General features: G+C 35.2%; 1 protein-coding gene across 1 annotated transcript in view; it reads right to left on the bottom strand.

The window, feature by feature from the left end:
- Dhc16F (Dynein heavy chain at 16F) overlaps window positions 1-21,575 on the bottom strand; it is a 418,273-nt gene that overhangs the window by 206,683 nt on the left and 190,015 nt on the right. The window contains exons 35-36 of the mRNA XM_081735970.1: window positions 15,210-15,406; window positions 13,507-13,690 (exon numbers count right to left, since the gene is read on the bottom strand). Of these exons, the coding sequence (XP_081592096.1) occupies window positions 13,507-13,690; window positions 15,210-15,406 (381 nt within the window). The remainder of the gene's footprint in view (window positions 1-13,506; window positions 13,691-15,209; window positions 15,407-21,575) is intronic.

Raw genomic sequence — 21,575 nt, 5'->3', positions numbered from 1 at the left:
TATAATTTTCATATAGTCCTCGTGATCTCTTTCGCTCTTTATTAGGTCTTCCACCTCTACGTGAGCGATTTCGTTCTGAAGAATCTTAAAAAATGTTGATACTCAAGATACGTTGTTCTTCAATAGGGAATATTCTTGACAAAGTATTAACGGGACCATTATTTATCCCTTTTACATGCTGTACTTCGAAATCAAAGGACTGAAGTTCTAACGACCATCTCAATAGTCTATTGTTGTATCCTCGTATATTTCGTAAATAATGTAACGAACTATGGTCGGTAATTACTGTGAAATGACATCCGCTAATGTGCAGAGGAAACTTCTGGATTGAGAAACGTACTGCTAACAATTCAATCTCAGTGGTAGTGTACCCCTTTTCTGATTTCTTGAGTGTCCGACTCACACAATGTATGACAGCGGGGTTTTCCATTGTAGGGTTAGGTTGCCAAAGAATTCCAGATATTCCCACTAAAGAACCATCACATGGTTTAAACGAATATTAAGCTTTACACAGTCCTTCAACTGGTTAAAATTTTGTTCCTGCAACACACCCCACTGCCATGGTATTCCCTTTTTGGTGATAGAAAATAAAGGTTGTGCGATTTCAGCAAAACGGGGAATCGATGTTCGAAACCAATTGAACAATCCTAAAATTTGGCGAGTCTGCTTTACATTAGTTGGCGGAGGCAGATCGTTAATGGCCTGGACTTTGGACTCACTAAAACACAATCCTTCAGAATCAATCTGGTAACCAAGAAATTCTATTGATGTCTTGAAAAATTTTGATTTTTACAGGTTTAATGTAAATCCTGACATTTCCAAACGTTTTAACACAATATCCAAATATGTCAAATAATCTTGGTGATCCTTTCCCATAATTAATATATCATCGGCATACACTATCACATTACTCCTCAGATCTTGACCTAGGACCTGATTTAGGCATGACGCTACAGCTGCGCTTCCATTGATTAAACCAAAAACTGGACTAACATTATTAGATGATTAAAATTCACACATTGAGCTGACAACAAGATCTGTTGCAGTTTATACGGCAATAAGATACGTACGGAAGCGATTATTCTCGATTCAGGTTGTAAAGGATTAACAAGCTTGAGCTCATTGTACGCGCTGATTGTAAAATCTGTAAGAGATTTGTCAACTCGAGGGGAATAATGTCGAGTTCTCACCATCCCATCTCGGTTTGCTAATAAAAAGTCATTTTCATAATTAGCCAACAGAGCTCGTTTGGATTCTTCGTAAGTTTTTATGTGACCACGAATCGCCTTGAACCACAAAGAACAAGGAGGAAGTAACAAGTGTGGTAACAACCTCATAAATTTAGATTGGCCTACTCCCATAATCTCACACTCGTCTTCGAACTTTTCAAGAAGTCAACTCGCGGTTTCGTCATACTTGCCGCTGAATTTAGTCATGGCCTTGATCTCGCTAACTTTGATATTTATTTTAACATCATTATGTTTCTGCTGACGTTGAGAATGGTATGGGCGCCCTTCATGCATTTTTATTTCCTTTCTCTTTTTGCGATTACGGTTTTGGAATCGCATTCTGGGGATTTCCGCAACCAAACCATCATCTGTAGAACATTTAGGAGAAGATGTCACATCACTTTCTATTAACGGAGTTCCCAGACGATGGTGCAGTATTTCTCGTTGATTAGGAGTTTCTAAAGCATCATTACACATAGGATTATTGCTGTTATTTTCCCTTTCTTGTAACGATCTAATTTCCTCTTGTATGTTAGATATCAGAACGCTATGTGAATTTACCTGGGCAGTAATGTTTATCATCTGATTTTTTCGCTGGTCTGTACTCAACTCTAAGACTTCAACGGCTTTCTTTACCGAATCAACTTCTAGAATTAGTTGATCCTGCCTATCTTGCCATTAGGGTCCCGGGAATTCGGCACCAGATAAAACGATAAATTCTTTTTATTCTCGTTTTAACCCTAGTTCGTTAATATATAATAACTTTAGATCAGAGATCGATAAGCTATGATATTAAATGTACTAACTAATAATTACTGACCACAATTATTCCTTTTCGTCCCTTTTATTATAAGGATCGTGCCTAGATACACTTGTTTATTCTTCTATCCATACTTGTATTATATATCAACAACAATTTCTTCCATGACAACCTATTACTTCTTTTCTCTTTTAAATGTATATCTGTTCAGTTATTGCGCCTCTAATCATGTCGACAAAAACAGGTACAGATTGATAATACCGTTATAATATCGTTGTAGGATGCAAATTTATTAGGAAACGCAGTTCAAAAACATTAATAGACAGTCATAAAACGGCTATTTTTGATACTGGAAATAAATAATAAAGAATAGAATGCAATTTATTTCAGTATATGTATATAGTACTATTAGAATAAAGTAAAAGTCCCGACCTTTACGCAAGTGTTGAAATTGTACCGAAACGTGATAGAAATTTTAATACACACGTCATTATATATTATAGTAGTGGATTTATAACAGCTGAATAAGAGAGAGAGAGAGAGTAACGAGACGAATGAAGAAGATGCTGATCCTTGCACAGTGACACCCTATGCTCAAGTTTATGAAGCCTATTAGAAAATGAAGGTCTGTATACAGGTAATTAAAAATCTTGAATTCTTTAATAGTGAACCTCAACTTGCCTGCATATGAACTTCTCTTTTGGGTCGAAAATTACAAAGATATCTTTTGCATTGAGGTGTCATTCATATTTGATTAAAAGAAAAATCGAAAATTGACATTTCGGAGAGATCACAAACATTAGGTTACTTGTAAGATTCGTCAATAGTACAATTGTCTTTATTTTAAGAAAAATTAAGTTTTTAAAATTTTTACTTTCAATTAAGAACGTTTCCTATGTATGTATACAGAGTTTTCTAGAAAAACACCAAGAACTTTTTTAGAAGTGATTCCTGACACCAAAATAAAACAAAATGAAAGGCAATACGACAAGAAATGCCTCGTTTCGGAGCAATGATCAACAGAGAAAATGTCGAAAAAATGGGAAAACAACCATCCCCAACTCGAGACGAAATTTCGTATGGAAGTCAAATAGAAGAAAACTCTCATTATGATAGTCATGGATTTCATGAATGTACAATTGGATGTGGATCAGGAGCAGCGCAAGAATAGCTTTCAAAGAAATTTGGGAATTCCTTGGGTATTCTCCCCAACCGTGACAGGCCATATGAGGCCAAAGTGCTGGGTCGTTACAATCAGCATTGTGGCACAATGTGTTGACGTCCAAAAGGAACTCAAACTTTGAAACATCATCTTGGAAGGAAGTCAATCTATCATCAGTTTTCATGAGAACACGATCGAGATATTCCTTCGTTACTTTTTCCATTTTTGCTTAGCAGTTAGTTCTTCACCTTTTGAGATCTCATTCGATATAATTTTCTTTCTACTTTGACGACTCTCAATTAATTCAGAGAGTAAAATACAAGGTAGGGGCCACCGCACTAAACTTTCTCGCTAAAATTTAAACTAAAGCATGTTGTGCTGCAGTTAAGGAAACATTTTCTTATGAAATATGAACAAAATTATAAGGCGTTTTCGGAGACCTTGACTTCTAGGTAAATCTTAAACATGATATTTGCACAGCAATATAATACACGATAGGGAGTGTATTTGCCAAAATTTCAAATCTTTAAACTTTGTTTTAACAAAAATACAGCGTGTCCAAAATATTTTAAATTTTATTTTATTTTATTATTATTTCTTTCTTAATTTTCCATTTTTGAAACATTATAACTTGTAAAAGAAGTAACTCTCAGTATTTATTTTCTGTTCTTCGTATAGTACATTTAAGTAGGTACAGATGCTCACACAATTAAGCCTGAGATCACATTCCTTCTTGGGGTGATATACATTCGAATACTGCAAATTTGTCAATTTTTATGTCAACTGTTTAAATGGATTTGGGCTATTTTGCATACGTACAGGACATCGGATAGGCTGTTCTTTCCTGAATAAAATGGTTTCTGTTTCATCTACCTAGGATTTACCAGGACAAAAATTTAAGTTAATGCCAATCCCTAAAAATACAAGAATCAGCGCATGTTGACAAACAGTAATGGCTGCATCGGAGTTGGGAAAACGATACAAAAACTTAAATTATTATTTTTGGGCTCTATAATCATGTAGAAAGAAAAACACAAACAATTATTTGATTATAAAATGGTCAAGCAACCAATTATATTTTCTCTGATACACTTGACATGAATGGACCCAAATGCAGACGATGCCTGGTAAAATATATCCCAGGAGAATGCAAAACCAAAACATGAACTATCTATCCCAAATTATCTGCAGAACGACCTAACATAGGAGATATTAAGTACCAACCATAATTAACTTAGTGTGACTTCAGTAAAGATGATACCTTATAACATACACAAACCCCAGTATGTTCGCGTTCCTCCTTGAAGGTTCGTACCCACCTTGCCTGTGCTCTGTAAGGCAATGCTGTACGGCCTCTGGAACATCCAATTCTTATTCAACTCCGTTGTTCTTGTTTCACAAATATCGTGACAACAATAGCTTTGCCTCATACCGCCCGCTACACGAGACTCCATTTTTCTCGTCTACTGCCCTTGCGCGTGACGTTGAAGAGAGAGTCAATTTGCGCTGAGGTAATGTAGGTACGTAACCAACATGTGGTACGAGGGGCATTATTTGATTTCGTTGCGTAGAGTGTCTAAAGCAGTGTTACTACTATTAAAGTTCCAACCCTTCTATATATATTATTATTTTTTAAATAAGGAAACATCAAAATTTAGGGGGAACTTATCTCTTTCTACCCACTAATTCTTCACCAATTTCAATCTCAATGAATGGACATGATCGGGCAGCCTAAAAAAAAGTATACACTGTTTTATCACAAACGAATAATTTTTACGTAGTTTTTACCGGTAATTTTCTGGTAAATAATAGCGCTAATTTGCAACACGTTGGATTTTACCCCTTATTCTTAATTGTTTGCAACCCCAAACAATAAGTTTATTTCGAATAGTCGGAAGCAGGAATATGCCAATTTCATAAAAATCGGATAAGTTTAACGAAAGTTATCGTGAACAGACAGACACAAATGCCAGTTAAGTCGAATGGCAGAAATTCACTTCAATAATAATAATGGTGGCGAAGGCCATTGTTATTTTTTATTACTATTATTATTACATACAAGGTGTTAAGAAAAGGCTGTACAAAAGAGAAGCATTACATTTCTCTTTTCTTTGCAGGTAAAAGTACCGAACTTCACGGGCAACTGTACGAAGTGTCAGAATTTCAGCTCTGCATACCAGGAGAATAATCGGACATTCTTAAGGTCAACCAATAGATAGCGCTACACACTTTGGAGGAACGGATTTGAATGCTGAACAGTACTACAATTACAACAGCCTGTGAAAACTTCGCTGAGCACTCAGCAAGCAGTATACTGTAAAACAGGGAACAAAATGACACATTGCCAATACCATGATCAAGCTGTTGTTGCATTTGTATTCCTATTGGATGATCAAAATCAGTTGCTCCTAAGTGTCTGGCGGCATCTATTGGTTGACCTTGAGAATGGTGGGTTTTTCTCTTGGCATTCAGAGTTGAAATCCTGACACTTTGTATGGCTGGCTGCTGCCCGTGAAGTTCGATACCTTTAGCTGCAATGAGAAGAAAAATATAAGGCTTTACTTTTGGATACTTCTTTCTCTAACACCCTATATTTTCATTAAATCGCATTTTATTTATTATTATTATTATTATTTGCATCTTTTTTTCATTTGTTCTCCTTTGATTCCACCATCCTATCTTCATTTCTCAGAAACCACCATCCAATCACCTCTTTGTATATCTCTACACTTTCCACTCTTTTACATTATTGTAAGCTTGCTCTGAAGTGATTTTCTGTAGATCATGCTTCTCTCATCAGTTTTTTTCCCTTTGATACATTCCAAGGTTTTAACTTGACCACACGTCTTTGTTGATTACTCTAAATTTGTCTTCTATTTTCAGCATACGCTATATGAGACGTAGAACTACAGTTTAAGGTGAAATTCGAACTAGCACGTAATGCAATATGGTCGACACGACTTTTTTTTCGACTAGAATTCTATTTTTATTCTTTACTACACTATGCATTGCTGTAGTTTAGTTTTGAGCGTAACTTTAATTCCATCAGTATATTTTCACTTAGAACTATCCCGCAAGTACAATTCGTCTTTGTATGTATATACTTACCAGCCGTCCTTCTTTCTCACCTCAAACATACGTTGGTGGGCAACATGGAAATTTTAAAACTTTTCTCTCTCTTGGGAGAGTTGTTTTATACTCTGATAAGGTCTCTTCTTCATAACTGCATCTATATATTCTATTCTTGGTCTTCCTCTTCCTGGTTTTCTTTCTACCTTTCCCTCTATCAACACGGTGATCCAATCGGAGCGCCGAATAAGATGGCCAAGCATGCTATTTCTTCTTTTTCCTATTATCTTCATGGTCTATCGTCCGGTTAGCTTCTATTAGTACGTCTTCGTTCCTTTGCCTTTCGGTCCATGATATGTGCAGCATTCTGTGCCAATACCACATTTCAATTGCTTGCGGCTTAGATATTTCAGCTTTTCTCAATGTCCATATCTCTGATCCGTAAAGCGCCACCTCCATATCAGAGTCTTACTAAATCGTTTCCGAACGTTCAAGGACACATTTCTGGATATTAGCAGTCCTCTTTTCCTATTGAATGCTTGTTTAGTCTGTGCTATTCTGGAACTTACGTCTTTTTCACTCCTTCCGTCCGAGGATATTAGACTTCCTAGATAGGAGAATATCTTAATGGGTGATATGAATAAAATGGAGCCTAGACTTTGCTCATTTAAGATGAGCATGCTCTATTCGTGAGCAAACTCTAAAAATTTCGTATGAATAAAAACCATCAATAGTTCTCAGAGCTTACTCTTGGAGAAGCCGAGCATGCTCATAGAGGTTGCTCCACTCCGCGCTGGGACGACGAAGCAAGCAGTCTGTCAGGTGTCGTGGTAAGAACAGCGGTAAAAATGAGTGATATGGGGGAAGATGAGTTTGAGAAAAAGGATGAATCTTTGCCAGCGTTTGTGGACATTATAAAACAGTATCTCATCATATTTAGTAAATCCATGTTGCCGGGTGCATGAGCAGAGAAAGCGTTTGCCTTTTCCACCACCAGGAAAAATATGAAGAATCATTCGGTATTCCTATAACTGAAACGCAGTTGAACAAGAAATTTAATAACATGAAAACCAGGCTTAAAAGAAAAATTGACCTGAGGAGGACAGGAAATAAGCCTATAAAATTGAATGAGTGGGAGAAAAAACTACTGGAACTAATGGACGGTGATACCAATCCCGTTATTAATAAGACTGAAGGTAAGCATAATTTAGTATAATGTCATATATGCTATTTTTGTTTAAAATATATGTATAATCATTCACAATAGAGTCCCGTTAGTTCTTATCTGGGGTCCATGAACCCATAGAGGCCACGGAGGCATTTGAAGCGTCTTCGTGCGAATAAGTGAAATGAATTATAAATTAAATTATAAATGAAGAATAAAAATGGTTCAACACAAACTAGCACAAAAAAGTTAATTATACAAAAATGAGACGTGGGCCCATTTCAGTAAAATGTCTACTATTAGGACCCCAGGGAAGCTCCTTGCCGTTGGACGGGGGGCCCATTGTAATACATTTTGTTACTGCATATATGAAATGAACTTGAAATAGTAGGGGGCCGAATTTTCTCTAGGGGCCCAAGTATTAGTGCTTCCCCCCCAGGAAAAATTCTAAGTTACGGCAATGGATAGGGAAATTAAAGTTACGCTAATTTTACCGTTTTTCTGTACTATCTTCAAAATAGATATAACTCGAAAAGTGTCAAGCGGGCCCCATAGACAATATTATTTAGCATGTGTTAGCGTTCATGAGTCAGCTGATTTTGTTTTGCAACCATTTATAGGCCCAGCATATTCTTGCAGGGCCACCAATGGCTGCAAAACGAAACCAGCTGAGTGACTTATGATAACGGTATTTCATACCATTGTCTAGGGGACGCACTTGACACTTTTCGATTAATTTTATTGATTTTGAAAATACTACAGTAAAACGGTAAAATTAGCGGTAGTTTAATTTCGCTCCCAAGGGCTCTTGATTGTGCCGATTAAACACAACAATATATAGACTTGAATAAGGTTTTAATAAGCTTCTTTTTATTTTTTGTTTAAAGGAGCCGTAAGCTGTGGTGTGAGTCATATCCGGAACGAAGCTTCTACGTCTGCCGAGTCATTCGATTCTGGTAAAACAATTCCACCACCTCCTACACCGCCAGCATCTCGCCGTCAAAAATCATCGGCATCAACAGTACTTGAACAATATGAAACAGAGGAAACAAAGAAATTATCGGTAACTGAGCTACAAAGGCTCGTATTATTGCAGCAAATGGGCACTCTAAAGGAGCAGAGGGAGTATTATCGAGAAAAAAGAGAAATGTTAGCTCAAGCCGGCAATCCTAGTGCTAGCACAGGTACAAGACAACAATCAGAGCAGGACACGCTTACTCCATGTTATTTCCATTTGTAACTTATTTTTACATATTTGTTCGTCATAACAGGTTATGCAACTGCACTTATTTCTGCTATATTATTTTTAAAAGAATAGCATGTATTGTCATTTATTTTAAGAAGTGTCAACAGACATAAATGAAACAAAAAAAAAAAAAAAAAAAAAGAGAGAGAGAGAGAGAGAGAGACATTTATTTCAAGAAATTTGTGTTGAACTTTTCTATAAAACCTCATAGATGCTATAAGATTTATAAGGATTACTAGGTCTGTAGTGTAACATGAATATTTTATATTAAGTATTTGACAAACTACTACTGTAAATAAACTGTACTTTTCATGAAAGTTCTTACATTTTAATGACCAACTATCATCCTGGCAATTTCATTTCTCCTTCGTTACTTACGTTGTCTCACGCGCGGGATGCCCTCGTTATCCTCTTCCATGTCGTCATCGTCTTCAAACGCTCTCTCAACAATGTAAAACTCGCCGTCTTTCAGATATTTAGCCACATTATGAAGGACAAAACAGACTAGAATCATCGAAGGCACTTTGTTGGTCGCCAATCGTATTTTATTTTCCAGTATAGGGAATCGCTGCTTGATTTGACCGAAGCATCTTTCTATTATAACTCGTTCTCCTCTGAAGCAGTTGTCTTTCTCCTTCTGTAGCTGGATTTGGAAAAGGAGTCATAAGCCAAGGAGCAATGGCGTATTCAGAATCGCCCAGAAGCAAGGCTCCTGACCTGTTTTCTGTCATGACCACACGAACAACTGAATTCATCCATATTCGGGAGTCGTGCACCGAACCTGGCCAGGAAGCATCAACGCTCGTGAATTCCTCGTTACAATTACAAGTGGCTTGCACATTCAAGGTGAAACGTCCTTTACGATTTATGTACTCCTCCGCGTGTACATGAGGTCGTTTAATTTCCACGTGTGCAATCGATGACCCCGATGGCAAAGGAAAAATTGTATTTTTGGCGCCACTTATTCATTTCTGCCTTCTGTTCAGCAACAGTTGTTGGGAACTTTATCGACAGGGGAGCCTTTTCGATTATTTTGTCTAGAACGTTTGCAAATGTCACGGACACCGTACTCTGATCCACACCTATATCCTCCCCTACCCTACTTTGAAACCCTGGATCACTCAAATATCTCAAAAAAATTCGCATTCTCTGTTCGTTAGTAAGTGACCCGCTTCTGTTTCATTTGTTGCACCTAGGAAATAATCACTTAACCACTCCACGTTTTCTTGATCAAAGCGATACAGAGTTTTATAGTCCACTTCCCACGTGTTTCTGCGCTCCTTGCATATTTTACGTCGTTGTAAATTAATGAATGCAGCCATTTTCACAACACACCTTCACTGCACGACTTGAGTCAGCTAATGAGGTGACTCCAGATTTTTGGCGACAGTACTCCGAAGTGCGAGCACGAACTCGTTTTTTATTCATATGAAATGTGAGCATGCTCGATAGTTTTCAGACCATGCTCCAGCACTGCGTAACCTCTCCGTGAGCATGCTCTCTTTGCTCCTGTTTATTCATACAAAAAGGAGTAAACTCCACAAATACTGGAGCATGCTCACCTTGTTCCACTTTATTCATAAGACCCAATGTCTTCGATTTTCTCTCCCTCTAGCCATACGTTTGCCCCTTCCTGTCCTGCTCTTATGTACTTTATCACTTTGGTTTTCTTCTTATTTATCTTCATTTTGCATGTTCTTTTCAGTTGGTCGTTCAAGTTTGAAAGTGCTTCCTGCAAGTCCTCTTCGTTCTCAGCTATCAGTGCTATGTGATCAGCAAACCTTATTGTGCTGAAAACCTGGCCATTTACTTTTACGCCTTTCTCGTTTTTCTCAAAGAATTCTTTCATAATCTCTTCTATATAGACGTTAAACAGGGGAGGTGAAAGTCCACATCCACTTCTTTACTTATTCTTGCTTCCTTCTGATCTCTTCCTATAACAGCTGTCTGGTTCCTGTAAAGTTGGTATATTATTCTTCTGTCTTTGTAGTCCACCTTCAGATTCTTCAACGCTCTGAGCACGATATTCCAATCTACGTTGTTAAAAGCTTGGTCCAGGAACAAAAAGAAAAATATGTTCGAAAAGCGAGAAGTTACACAATATCAATTCTTAGATTACATTAGGAAATAGTATATCTCACTGCATACCATGTGATGAATAATAAGAAAAATACATTACCACTTACATATTTCTTCAACAAATTAATCACATCAGTATTAATTCATATCAATTCTGTTTCTGTTTACCTCACTAGCTGGGGATTTTATATAAAAGAAGTCGCAGCCTTAAGGCCCAATCGACTGTTTCACTATTTTTGTAATAATATTATTTGTTAAAAATTATAAATGAATAGATGGCCCATTCCAACATCGACAAATCGGCATGTTCTAGAAATATTTGTTTTTACACTAATTTGTAAAATTTAAAAGGGAAAAGGCTCCGAACATATAGAAATATGTAATATCATGTAAAGATTGTAACAAACTAAATTATGTCTAAAAGTAAAATTGTTTCCTAAATTTAAATTGAAATAATTAAGATTGAAATAATAACACTTCAATACTTAAAAGCCGGACGCCATCTTAATCCCCATATCAATTCTCAAATAATATTGAACTATTATTGCTATGGAAATTCGTATATTGTTGAAAGTATCAATACAATATTAAATACAATTGATCGTACTTCCATAATCAACATTGTTGTTATTTAATACGATTGTCTCAAGAATAGAACTTTACAGGATAATTATTTAACATCAATGTTATTAAACTGATTATTTTTGGAATTTAAATTTATCAAGGAATATCTCAAAAAGAGAAAGTAACACTAAAAAACTGTCTCTCACTAAACTCAAAATTAAATAAAAGTAGTTGCACATAAAATTTACTTATAGCAGATTGAAAAAATGAAATGAAATATTTGAGTTTTACGTCCCACGATTATGCCGGTTAGGCTAAAAGGAGACGGTGATAATGAGTAATGAATGAAATGTGGAATAAAGAAAGTGGGAGGAAACGGGAGAACCCCGAGAAAACCCACGCACACGGTGTTTGTCCACCACAAAGTTCACTTGGCGGGGGCTGGGTTCGAACCCGGGACCCCAAGCGCCAGAGGTGAACGCTCTACCAGAGCCACCGCGGCTCCTTATAGCAGATTGGTATCACATGTTGAAACATCAACTAACAGTTAGCAATTCCATAATTTTACGAGAAATTTATTATCTTTCTTTTAATAGCGTATTTATTACATGTAATGTACTTACGACAGGCTCTTTAGCACAACTACACTAATATTGTAAATGAGTGCAATTTGTGTTTTCTGAGTCTTTTCCAGAAACTTCTAAACAATTCAAATCTATTATATAAAAATAAAACTGATCTTGTTTCTGATCAAATTGCATTCAAAGTATAAAATTAATATGTCTACAACTTTTATGTCTACGAAGACATTTCTTCCAAACTGCCTTCATTAAATTGCACATGCTGCTTGAATCATAATTTTAGGGGATTTAGGATCTAGGATTTAGATTTCTGGGCTCTCGGCATCTCATGGCCATTTAGCCCGTCACGTTTGAGAGATGACGTCCCTCGGCGAGCACACTATCCGGGGAAAGGGAAGGAAGAAAGGATTGGGGAAGGAAGGAAGCGGCCTGGGACCTATAAGTTAGGTACCACCCCGGCATTTACCTGATGTGAATGAGGAAAACCCAGGAAAACCTCATTCAAGGTGCTGGCCTGAAAAAGCTGTTACACTTTTTCGACCGAGTGCCCCCACCGGGAATCGAACCCGGGACCGCTCTGTCATAATTTTCTCAAGTGGAAAGGGGTTTATATGGAATATTACATAACATGAGTTGAGTTGATTTTGAGTTTAATGTCCTGTTCAGCAGCGAGGCTATATGAGACGTGGACCTACTGATTAACGTGGAATCCGAACGACATGAGCTCCCGCCGGGAATCGAACCCAGATCTCCTACGCCTAAGGCGCGTACTCTAACCGCTTAGCCACGAAGGAGCTCATTACATAACATTAGAAAACTCCCGAATCCTTTTATGTGATCAGATATTTAGATATTTGTTATTATTCGTGAGTTGTTAGTATTAACATTCAATAGAATTTTGATTTCTTACAGGTAAGTAACGATGGCACAAACGAGAGACGCGAAAGTGTAGAAGTGATCCTCCTTATGTCTGGAAAACGGAGCTGCCGTGTAAAAGCTAACTATTTTTTAAAAAATGGAAAGTGAAACGAAATGTGTTCATTTTAAACAAAAACGAGCACTAACGTAACAATATTTCTTTTTAGAAGAAACTTTCCTAACACTGTAAATGCTACCTAATACACGTCTTATTAGAATAAATAAGTTAATGTCAGAACAGTTACTCTGAGTCCCACTTATATGGCCAACTGCAATCCAAGTTGGAAGAAACGTGGTGCAATACAGATCAGGGTCACAAACTATATTACCAGAAATTACCATCTGAAATTAGGTGTTTTTGCGTTCCCAATTCTACTAACCATCTACTAAATGATTTTATAGCATTAATAGTTATTAGTTAGTAATTTACCTTCTTGATTAAATATGATTACCATTCCAGCTTTTACAGCTGAAGAATCACCATAAAAGAAGCAAATAAACGAACAAACGTAAATACGAAAACTAATACGTAAGTGCGAAAGTTATGTTTTCCTAATTTGAAAACTCTATCTTGTAATTACGATAAAATGTGCGAAAGCCTTATTATAAACTCTAATGCGAATTAAAGCACAGTAAATAAGAGGTAAAATTTCAACTAAATTCTTTACGTATGGATATAGGTGACTAAAGTGACTCATAATTACAAATTTTATTTATTGAACTAAAATAATACCTGATTAATAGGAGCTTCCGCTACTTTCCTGATGTATCTTAACCCACTCTCCACACCATGCTCAAAGAGACTTAGCATAAATGCTTTCATATCATCATCAATTCGAAGAGAAGTACGAGCTAACCATGTTTTCACGTAGGGTAACCATCTCATTTCCTCAGGATCAATGTACACCATTCCACATCTACAGGCAACAACACAAATCAATTAATATAGTTTTCTCTAAATTTTTATTATTCTCTTCTCTCTCGAAAAACTTGGACAATAAATATTTCAGGAAGATAATAATATAATTTCGCGGACACTTATGAGAAACCATTCGACTTTTACAGTCTAATTACAGCCAGCAGAAAATAATCAATACTATAACTACCTGCTAAAATAATCAAGAGGAAAAAAGAACAAAGTAATTTATAAATTTATAAATTCCACAAATGTACGTAGTGATGCCAACTAAGGAAATGTAATTTCTGTTACAAAATGATATTATAAAAGAGATAATAAATCATACGATACAAGATGCTGGACTGTAAGTTCAATTTTTAATTTTAAAATTTTCTATAGAAAGACATAGGAGGAAAGAAGATTACATTTCGATCAAATACGTTAATGAGAAACGTTTCTATACTTTTGTGATAATTAAATTACTACTCATGAAAGATAGAAAGATGTATCCACATTGAGGAACAATTTAATAACATTGGTGCCCAAATTTTCAAGTGCAAAATTCTGTATTTAGGTGCTGAAATACATGAACTGAAATTCAACACGACGTGTATATTTAGATGAGGTTGTAGGGGCGTACTTCAATAAGGGAATATCTTGGAATATATATCTTCTGGGGATGGCAATTCCTACTTCTCCACCGAGGATATTACACACACACACACACACACTCACACACACACTATCAAAAGCTGCGTATCAGAGTTTCTTTCCAAAACCACCTCAAACTTCCTGTAAACTATGTTACCAGTTTCACCTCGCACAACCGCAAGTTTCTCCTCTACATTGTTCACAATATCGATAGTTCCCTGCAATTAAAGTCCTGAAGATTCAACTTTCTTTATGCTCTCTAAAAGGAAGCCGAAGTCGCTTGTAATATGTGCATGGTTGAGACAGTTTTGGATCTTTAAAAGTAGCTTGAGCTTCACTCACTGAAATCGCGGTCACTAGTAGAAACGTTTCAATTAAAGGCTTCACATATTTAAAATGTTCGTCGGAAAATAAGACCGTCTTTATTTAAGTTCCCCAACGTATAACTACGGGTTCAGGAAGTACAAGTATATCTGATAAATGTTGTCTGTAACACTGCACTCCCTGTAGAGTTTTCACAAAAAGGTTTATGTACTGAAGATAATTTTATTTACCTAAGGAAAATTGCTTCTACTTTCTCTACTCCGTGTTGAAGTACACGATGATGATAAGTGAAATTAACTAAAATTGGACACAATACTTTTAAAACTCTTGCAGCTTTCAGCATATAAGCAGAAGCATTGAAGTATAAAACCAACATTCTCTCTTCTTGAACTCCACCAGGCTAAAGTACTTTCAATCTACTGTTAACAAAACCTACTAATGTTAAATGAACTGTACGGTCTAGTGTCGGTGAAGAAATTAAAAACGGTCTATTGTCTAATTTTGTCTATAAAGTTTGTCTAATTAATTTTCATTATATATTACTTACTGAAAAATATGCGTACCTACTAACTGTAGCTGGTGATGCTTGAGCCAAATCTGCAACTTCGAACACCATGTGAATCCAAGGAGTCAGTTTTATTCTTTCTGAATTGGCTAAACACAACATCTTGTTGTCATCCAGAACTGTATTCATATTCTCTATCCATACAGCATCTACTGGGCCATCACATATCACCCACTGGTGTACTTCCTCTAAGCACTGTAACGTAATACAATACTCTATATTAATATTTGGTCTATATTTTTTGTTTTATCTTGGTGTCAGGAATCACCTCCCAAACGTTGTCGGTGTTGTTTTGAAACACCCTGTATAAACGAGTTTTGGTAAACCAAATTCCTTAAAAACTAACTTTTGCACACAGCTGAGATTACAGTTATACACTACCAAGACATCACATATCTGATGAAATAATCAACTTACTCCTATTTCATCCATAACACAGATAACAGATCAAGTCCATTTTTTTCTTTCTTCAGATAGACACTAACACTACTCTTTAATAGCTGTTCATGTGGCAATCTTGCAAGAGAAGAATATTTCAGGTTACTAACCGGATGTTGTAGTATCCAAATATCCATGTTCCAGAATCCTAAGGTACTCTGCAACAATTTTTATGAAGAGAGTTTGGCTACGGGCATATAATTTGAAGTACTCACGAAATACTTCTATAAAAATTGTTGTGGAAGTGCCACAGGATTCTGAAACATGGATATTTGGATAGGGCACATATTAGTTCCTAAGTGAAGTTTTGACCCGACTACGGTAGGTCCCATAGTTTTCGAGGTATGGACCTTTAAAGTTCATTTTTTCATGTTTTCGGCAGCCTATAACTTCGAAAGGAAGCATTTGTGTACCCAAGTTGGTGTATACTTTTTGTTTTACCTTGATGTCAGGAATCACCTATCAAAAGTTGTCGGTGTTGTTTTGAAACACTGTATATTTATTCTGTGGGTCTGTCTGGGAGATAAACAATCTCATCAAGAACTATACATCACCAAATTTGGTAAAAATGTATAGGATTGAAAGTTAGGATTAGAGTTCTTTTTCGGAGCCGATACTCAAACCGGAAGTAGTACAAATTAACCATTTCCGGTTTTAACTTTGAACGTTAAAGAGCAAATACGGTAATAGAAAGATGCTGTTCTCTGCAATGAGTTAAGTATCCCAACAATATATTACATCTCCATCCTCAACATTTTACTAAAACCGGAAGTATTAGAAATCCACTACAACATCCGGTTTCAATATTGATTTACATAAAGTAAAACCTATAACAGATAGAAAGAAGTGTTCTTTTTTATTTTGATCGATTTAGCATTTTAAGAATAGGTACCATCTTCTCTCTTTAATCCTCCATTCAAACCAGAAGCGGCAGAAATCAAACATTTCTGGATTTAACGTTGATCGCTTTAGAATAAAAACCGTTATAGATAGCGAGAATCGATTTTCTGTAATCGGTTACGTGCCCGAAGAATATATTTCAACGTTACTCTAATAGCTCTATTAACATCGGAAGTAGCAGAAAACTTATCGTTTCTGGTTTTAACTTAACCGCTATGGAGTAGAAACGGTAAAATATAAACAGAATCTGTTTCAATAATACATTTCATTTTTATCTTTAAGTCTCTACTAAAAACCGGAAATAATAGAAATCAACTACCACTTCCGGTTTCAATAGTGATTTATATAAACCAAAAACGCTAACAGATAGCAAGTAGCAGTTTTATGGAATCGATTTAGCGTTCTGAGAATATATACTATCTTCTTCTTGAACCCTCTATTCAAGCCGGAAGTGGCAATCAACTACTTCTGGTTTTAACGTTGATTACCTTATGATATTTTCCGCATAAGCCGAACAGTATAGTAAATAGATCAATTTTTGAATTCAACATTTAAGTGAAAAATATAATTCTGGAAACTACAGCCATGCTAGTTCTGTTAGTTTAGGTTCACTACGTAGACACGATTACACAAACTATGGCTTGCATCTAAATCTACAAAGTAAAAGTAAGGTCTCTAACTGGATTATTGAGGGATCAAATGCTTTTTTATAGGTTACTAATTTTCTTGTTGTCTTCAATTCCTCTATATGAGGCTGAAGAATATTCCGATAATTTGTATGAAAGTAAAAGTAAAGTAGATTATATTTATTCCTACGTCTTTTAGTGCTCCGAAATTAAAGTTTATAAAAGATCATGTAATTTTTCAAGTTAATGTTTTTAATCCAAAAGTAGTACATATAAGTAAGTCGAAGGAAATGAATCTCCAAATCCTACACCATAACGTCTAAGGGTTAGGAAATAAAGTAACTGAATTAAAACTTCTTTTGAAAAAGGAATTTTGTAAAACTAACGTGTTGTGTATATCGTAGCATTTGTTGAATAAACAATAAATTGAAATAGTCTAACTTCAAGCTTTCACACTATCAGCGTACTATCGTAGAAAAAAATATATATCTCGTGACGGTATTGCTAAAACACAAAGGTATCTAGCGAACAATACGTACATAGGCAGAATGCTAATACTTTCGGCAACTCACTGTTTCTACTCCATTAACTAGTCAAGAAATCATAAATACTACAGTAAAAATAAAAAATAAAAGTTGTTCAGAATATGGTGAGCTTCCCGATAAAATTTGGAAGCGATGCTCTTCTGAGATCCTAAACATCTTATGTTTTATAGCAAATAGCTCATTTAGTGCTGGTGATTTTCCTAAGACATTGAAGATAGCAGTTGTTAAACCTCTACATAAGAGTGGTAAGAAGTATCATACGTCGAGTTACAGACCAATATCGTGTCTATCTACTTTTTCCAAACTTTTTGAAAAACTTATATATAAAAGACTAGTTAGCTTCCTTTGTAATTTTAACTTATTTCTATTGCTTCAAATGGCTTGAGATCAAATAATTCATTGAAATTGCTTTTCTTTAGTTTCTCCATTCAGTTCTAAATTCAATAAACAATTAGAAGTATGCAACCGGCATATTCCTTCATCTTAGCAAAGCATTTGATACGATTGATCATGAAATCTTACTAAAAAAAATATTAGATTATGGAGTTAGGGAAAATATATATGAATAGTTTAAATCTTACATTTCCAACCGGAGTCAAACTGTTGAAATTAATTGTCACACTTGCAACACACAAGGAATAAGCATATATAATTCAGATACCAAAAAATTAAAATTTGGAGTTCCTCAAGATTCTATCTTAGGTCCTGTTCTTAATATATATAAACGACTTCCCACGATGTTTAGACTGCGCCAAAACTGTTCTGTATGTTGATGATACAAATATATTAGTAAAAGGAAAAACCTACAATGAGCTACTTAATGCAGTAGACTCCACTATGTTTGCTGTTAGTACTGGCTGGATAAAAATAAACTGATACTAAACACAACAAAGTCTACGTGGATTTGTTTCTATGTAGTACAAAATAAAATATGAGAACGCCCTAATATAAGAATTAACGGTAAAGAGCTGAATTATATTCCGGCTATCAAGTTTCTTGATCTTTGGGTATAAAATATATCAGATTGGAAAGCTCACATTCAAAAATTATCTAGTACGCTGGCTCAAACTTAGCATGTTCTGCGTGCAACTTACATTGGATTCTTTCACTCGAAACTGAAGGATGGTATTATTATTTAGGGATCTACTGCACTAGTAAACTTCATATTCGTTTTACAAAAGAGAGCTTTAAGGTTTATGACAGGGAAAAATTCCCAAGTTTCTTGTAAACTTATATTTAAATACCTCAAAATTTTATTATATATATATATATATATATATATATATATATATATATATATATATATATATATATATATATATATATATATATATATATATGAACTCATACAATATCTAAGAAAAGATATAGAGAATAGATGCAAGTAATTTCACGTTGAATTCAGATGTTCACTTGTACAATATAAGACAAGCGTCGAATATTCATGTAGAGGCCTCACGTTTGAAAACGTATAAGAACAGTACATTTCCTATGGCAGTAAATATTTATAATAGACTTCCTGCCTCTTTAAAAAATAAAACATCATGTTTTCATACAGCAGTTAAGTGTTATCTACTTGAGCACTGCTTCTATTCGGTAGAAAAATATCTCTCAAGTACATAATCAAAAAATACATTAGGCCATAAAAATGTCTGCAGTTTAAAAGATTATAAGCTATCATGTAATAATTTGTAAGTTAACATTTACAAGATGTATGTTATGTTTTTATATCTAAATTAGAATGATGAAAAACTAAGCTACTATTTAAGCTAAATATCAAATGTTGTATGTGGAAGATTTAAATGTATAAACCTGTATACATACAATGTTCTCTGGCGTGTCCAATTCATACGCTCACTTTGTAAATGATGTGTATGAAAAAAATGAAAATAAATACAACACAATAAAAATTGTAATATATAACAAGAAGCGATTTTCTGTAATCAATTAAGCGTCCTAAAAAAATATATTCTATCTTCACTCTAATCTCTGTACTAAAACCAGTAGTGGTATAAATTTACTACCACTTGCGGTTTAAATAATAATTGAGAAAATGTCACACCCCAAAACCAAACTCCTGTATATGGTGTACACACGACACTGCTACTTGTTTAAAACATGCTTCTGTTTACACCTTTGTCATTCGGTTGTAAGAACTACGAAATACGAAGAAGCAACGGATCAACCTGAAATTTCCGGTACGGTTGGGGAAAATTTTGTCAGAAGCACTTCAAATGCTTCGTCAAGCATATGGAGAAAACATCATGTCACGTACAAATGTTTTTGAGTGGCACAATAGATTAAAAGAGGGACGCGAGGAAGTGGAAGAAGACCCCAGAAGCGGGAGACCTTTAAGAAGCGAGACATGCTAACGTGGAGCAGGTAAAGCAGGGGCTATGTGGTGATCGTTGGCTGACTGTTCGAACGATCGCAAGTCATTTGAGCATGAAAACGGGTAATGTTTGGTAGATCATCATGAGGATTTGGGTATACGGAAAATCTGTGCAAAATCGATGCCATGGCTGCCAAATGATGATCAGGAGGAGTATCGTATACAGGTGTATCAAGACCTCAGCGCACGACTCGAAACGAAATCAAACTTGCTTCACACTCATCGCTGGTGAAGAGACATGGATATTTGAGTATGACTCAGAATAAATGCACCAAAGCTGTGGAAATTCCGTTGTCGAGGCAGAAGAAAGCAAGATAGTTGAAATCAAAACTCATGTTGGTCACGTTCATTGATGTGAGAGATATCGTTCACAGTGAGCTCTTGGCATATGGATACGAGTGTGTAACAGACCATGTTGGTCCAAGCCCCTGTACGAGTAGCAAATCTTGTAAACCAACTGAGTTGACTAAAATCACGGTCCTAGCCGTGTTTTGACCCAAGCACTGGTTACATAATTTGAAGATATATCGTTGGTTCCAGGTTCGTTCCTAATTACGGGCATTAATAAATATCAACTGCAAAATAATAATTACGATGGTTATACTGAAACTTGTAGATTGCATGATGTTCACATCTTTACCATCAGTTGTTAACTTCAGATTTCGAAGTAAGAACTTCAAAGTACAGTGAAACTTCACTCATTTTTGACTAAGTGCAGTTTTGTTTCAGAAATAAGTTTGAAATCAAATAGATCTTCTGTTAGTCTTCGCTGTCTGTATTTATGTGTAGCTGAATTTAGGTTCATAGATTGTATACGAAATTGCATGTTGAGCTTTTCAACTCTTGACATAAATGTAAATAATTTTATGCAATATCTTATGTATGTGTTCAGATTTTTTAGGCCACGGAATCTGTTCAGTAGAAAGATAAAATGTCAACATGCCAAATGTATGTAAGAACACAATTTCAGCGTCTACGAGCTTATTCATGCATATGTTATATGAAACAATATTGTTATATATATTGTTACTTAAAACAATTCATCATAGAATTTCTTATATAACAAAATAATGAATTACACTTACTAAATTAACGCTAATTTCTTGTAGTAATTACCAAGGATTGAATAAATTTGTAAAAATGCGTCCTCAACAATATTACAAAACGTTGAGAATAGATTCATTTTAATAAATTTTCTTTAATCAATAACTATAATTTTCGTAACTTAAAGAAATTATTCAAGATATAGAGCAAAGTGCTCTGATAAATTCATTCATAAAATGTTACTCACGAAAGAAATTTTGTACGAGAAATACTCTTTAACACAGCTTACAATTTGATTCCTATATAAAGATACTTGGTTAATAATATTTCAGACACATTAAATGACGAAGTTACTGAATATGGAGACAATTTTCGTTCTCATATAGGTAAGAGAGGGGTTTCCTGTATTTATACTTATC

This window comes from Thermobia domestica, chromosome 13 (genome assembly GCF_964235325.1).
Source record: "Thermobia domestica chromosome 13, izTheDome1.hap1.1, whole genome shotgun sequence".
NCBI lineage: Eukaryota > Metazoa > Arthropoda > Insecta > Zygentoma > Lepismatidae > Thermobia > Thermobia domestica.
The sequence above is the reverse complement of the archived record's forward strand: the minus strand, read 5'-3'. Positions and strand labels throughout refer to the sequence as shown.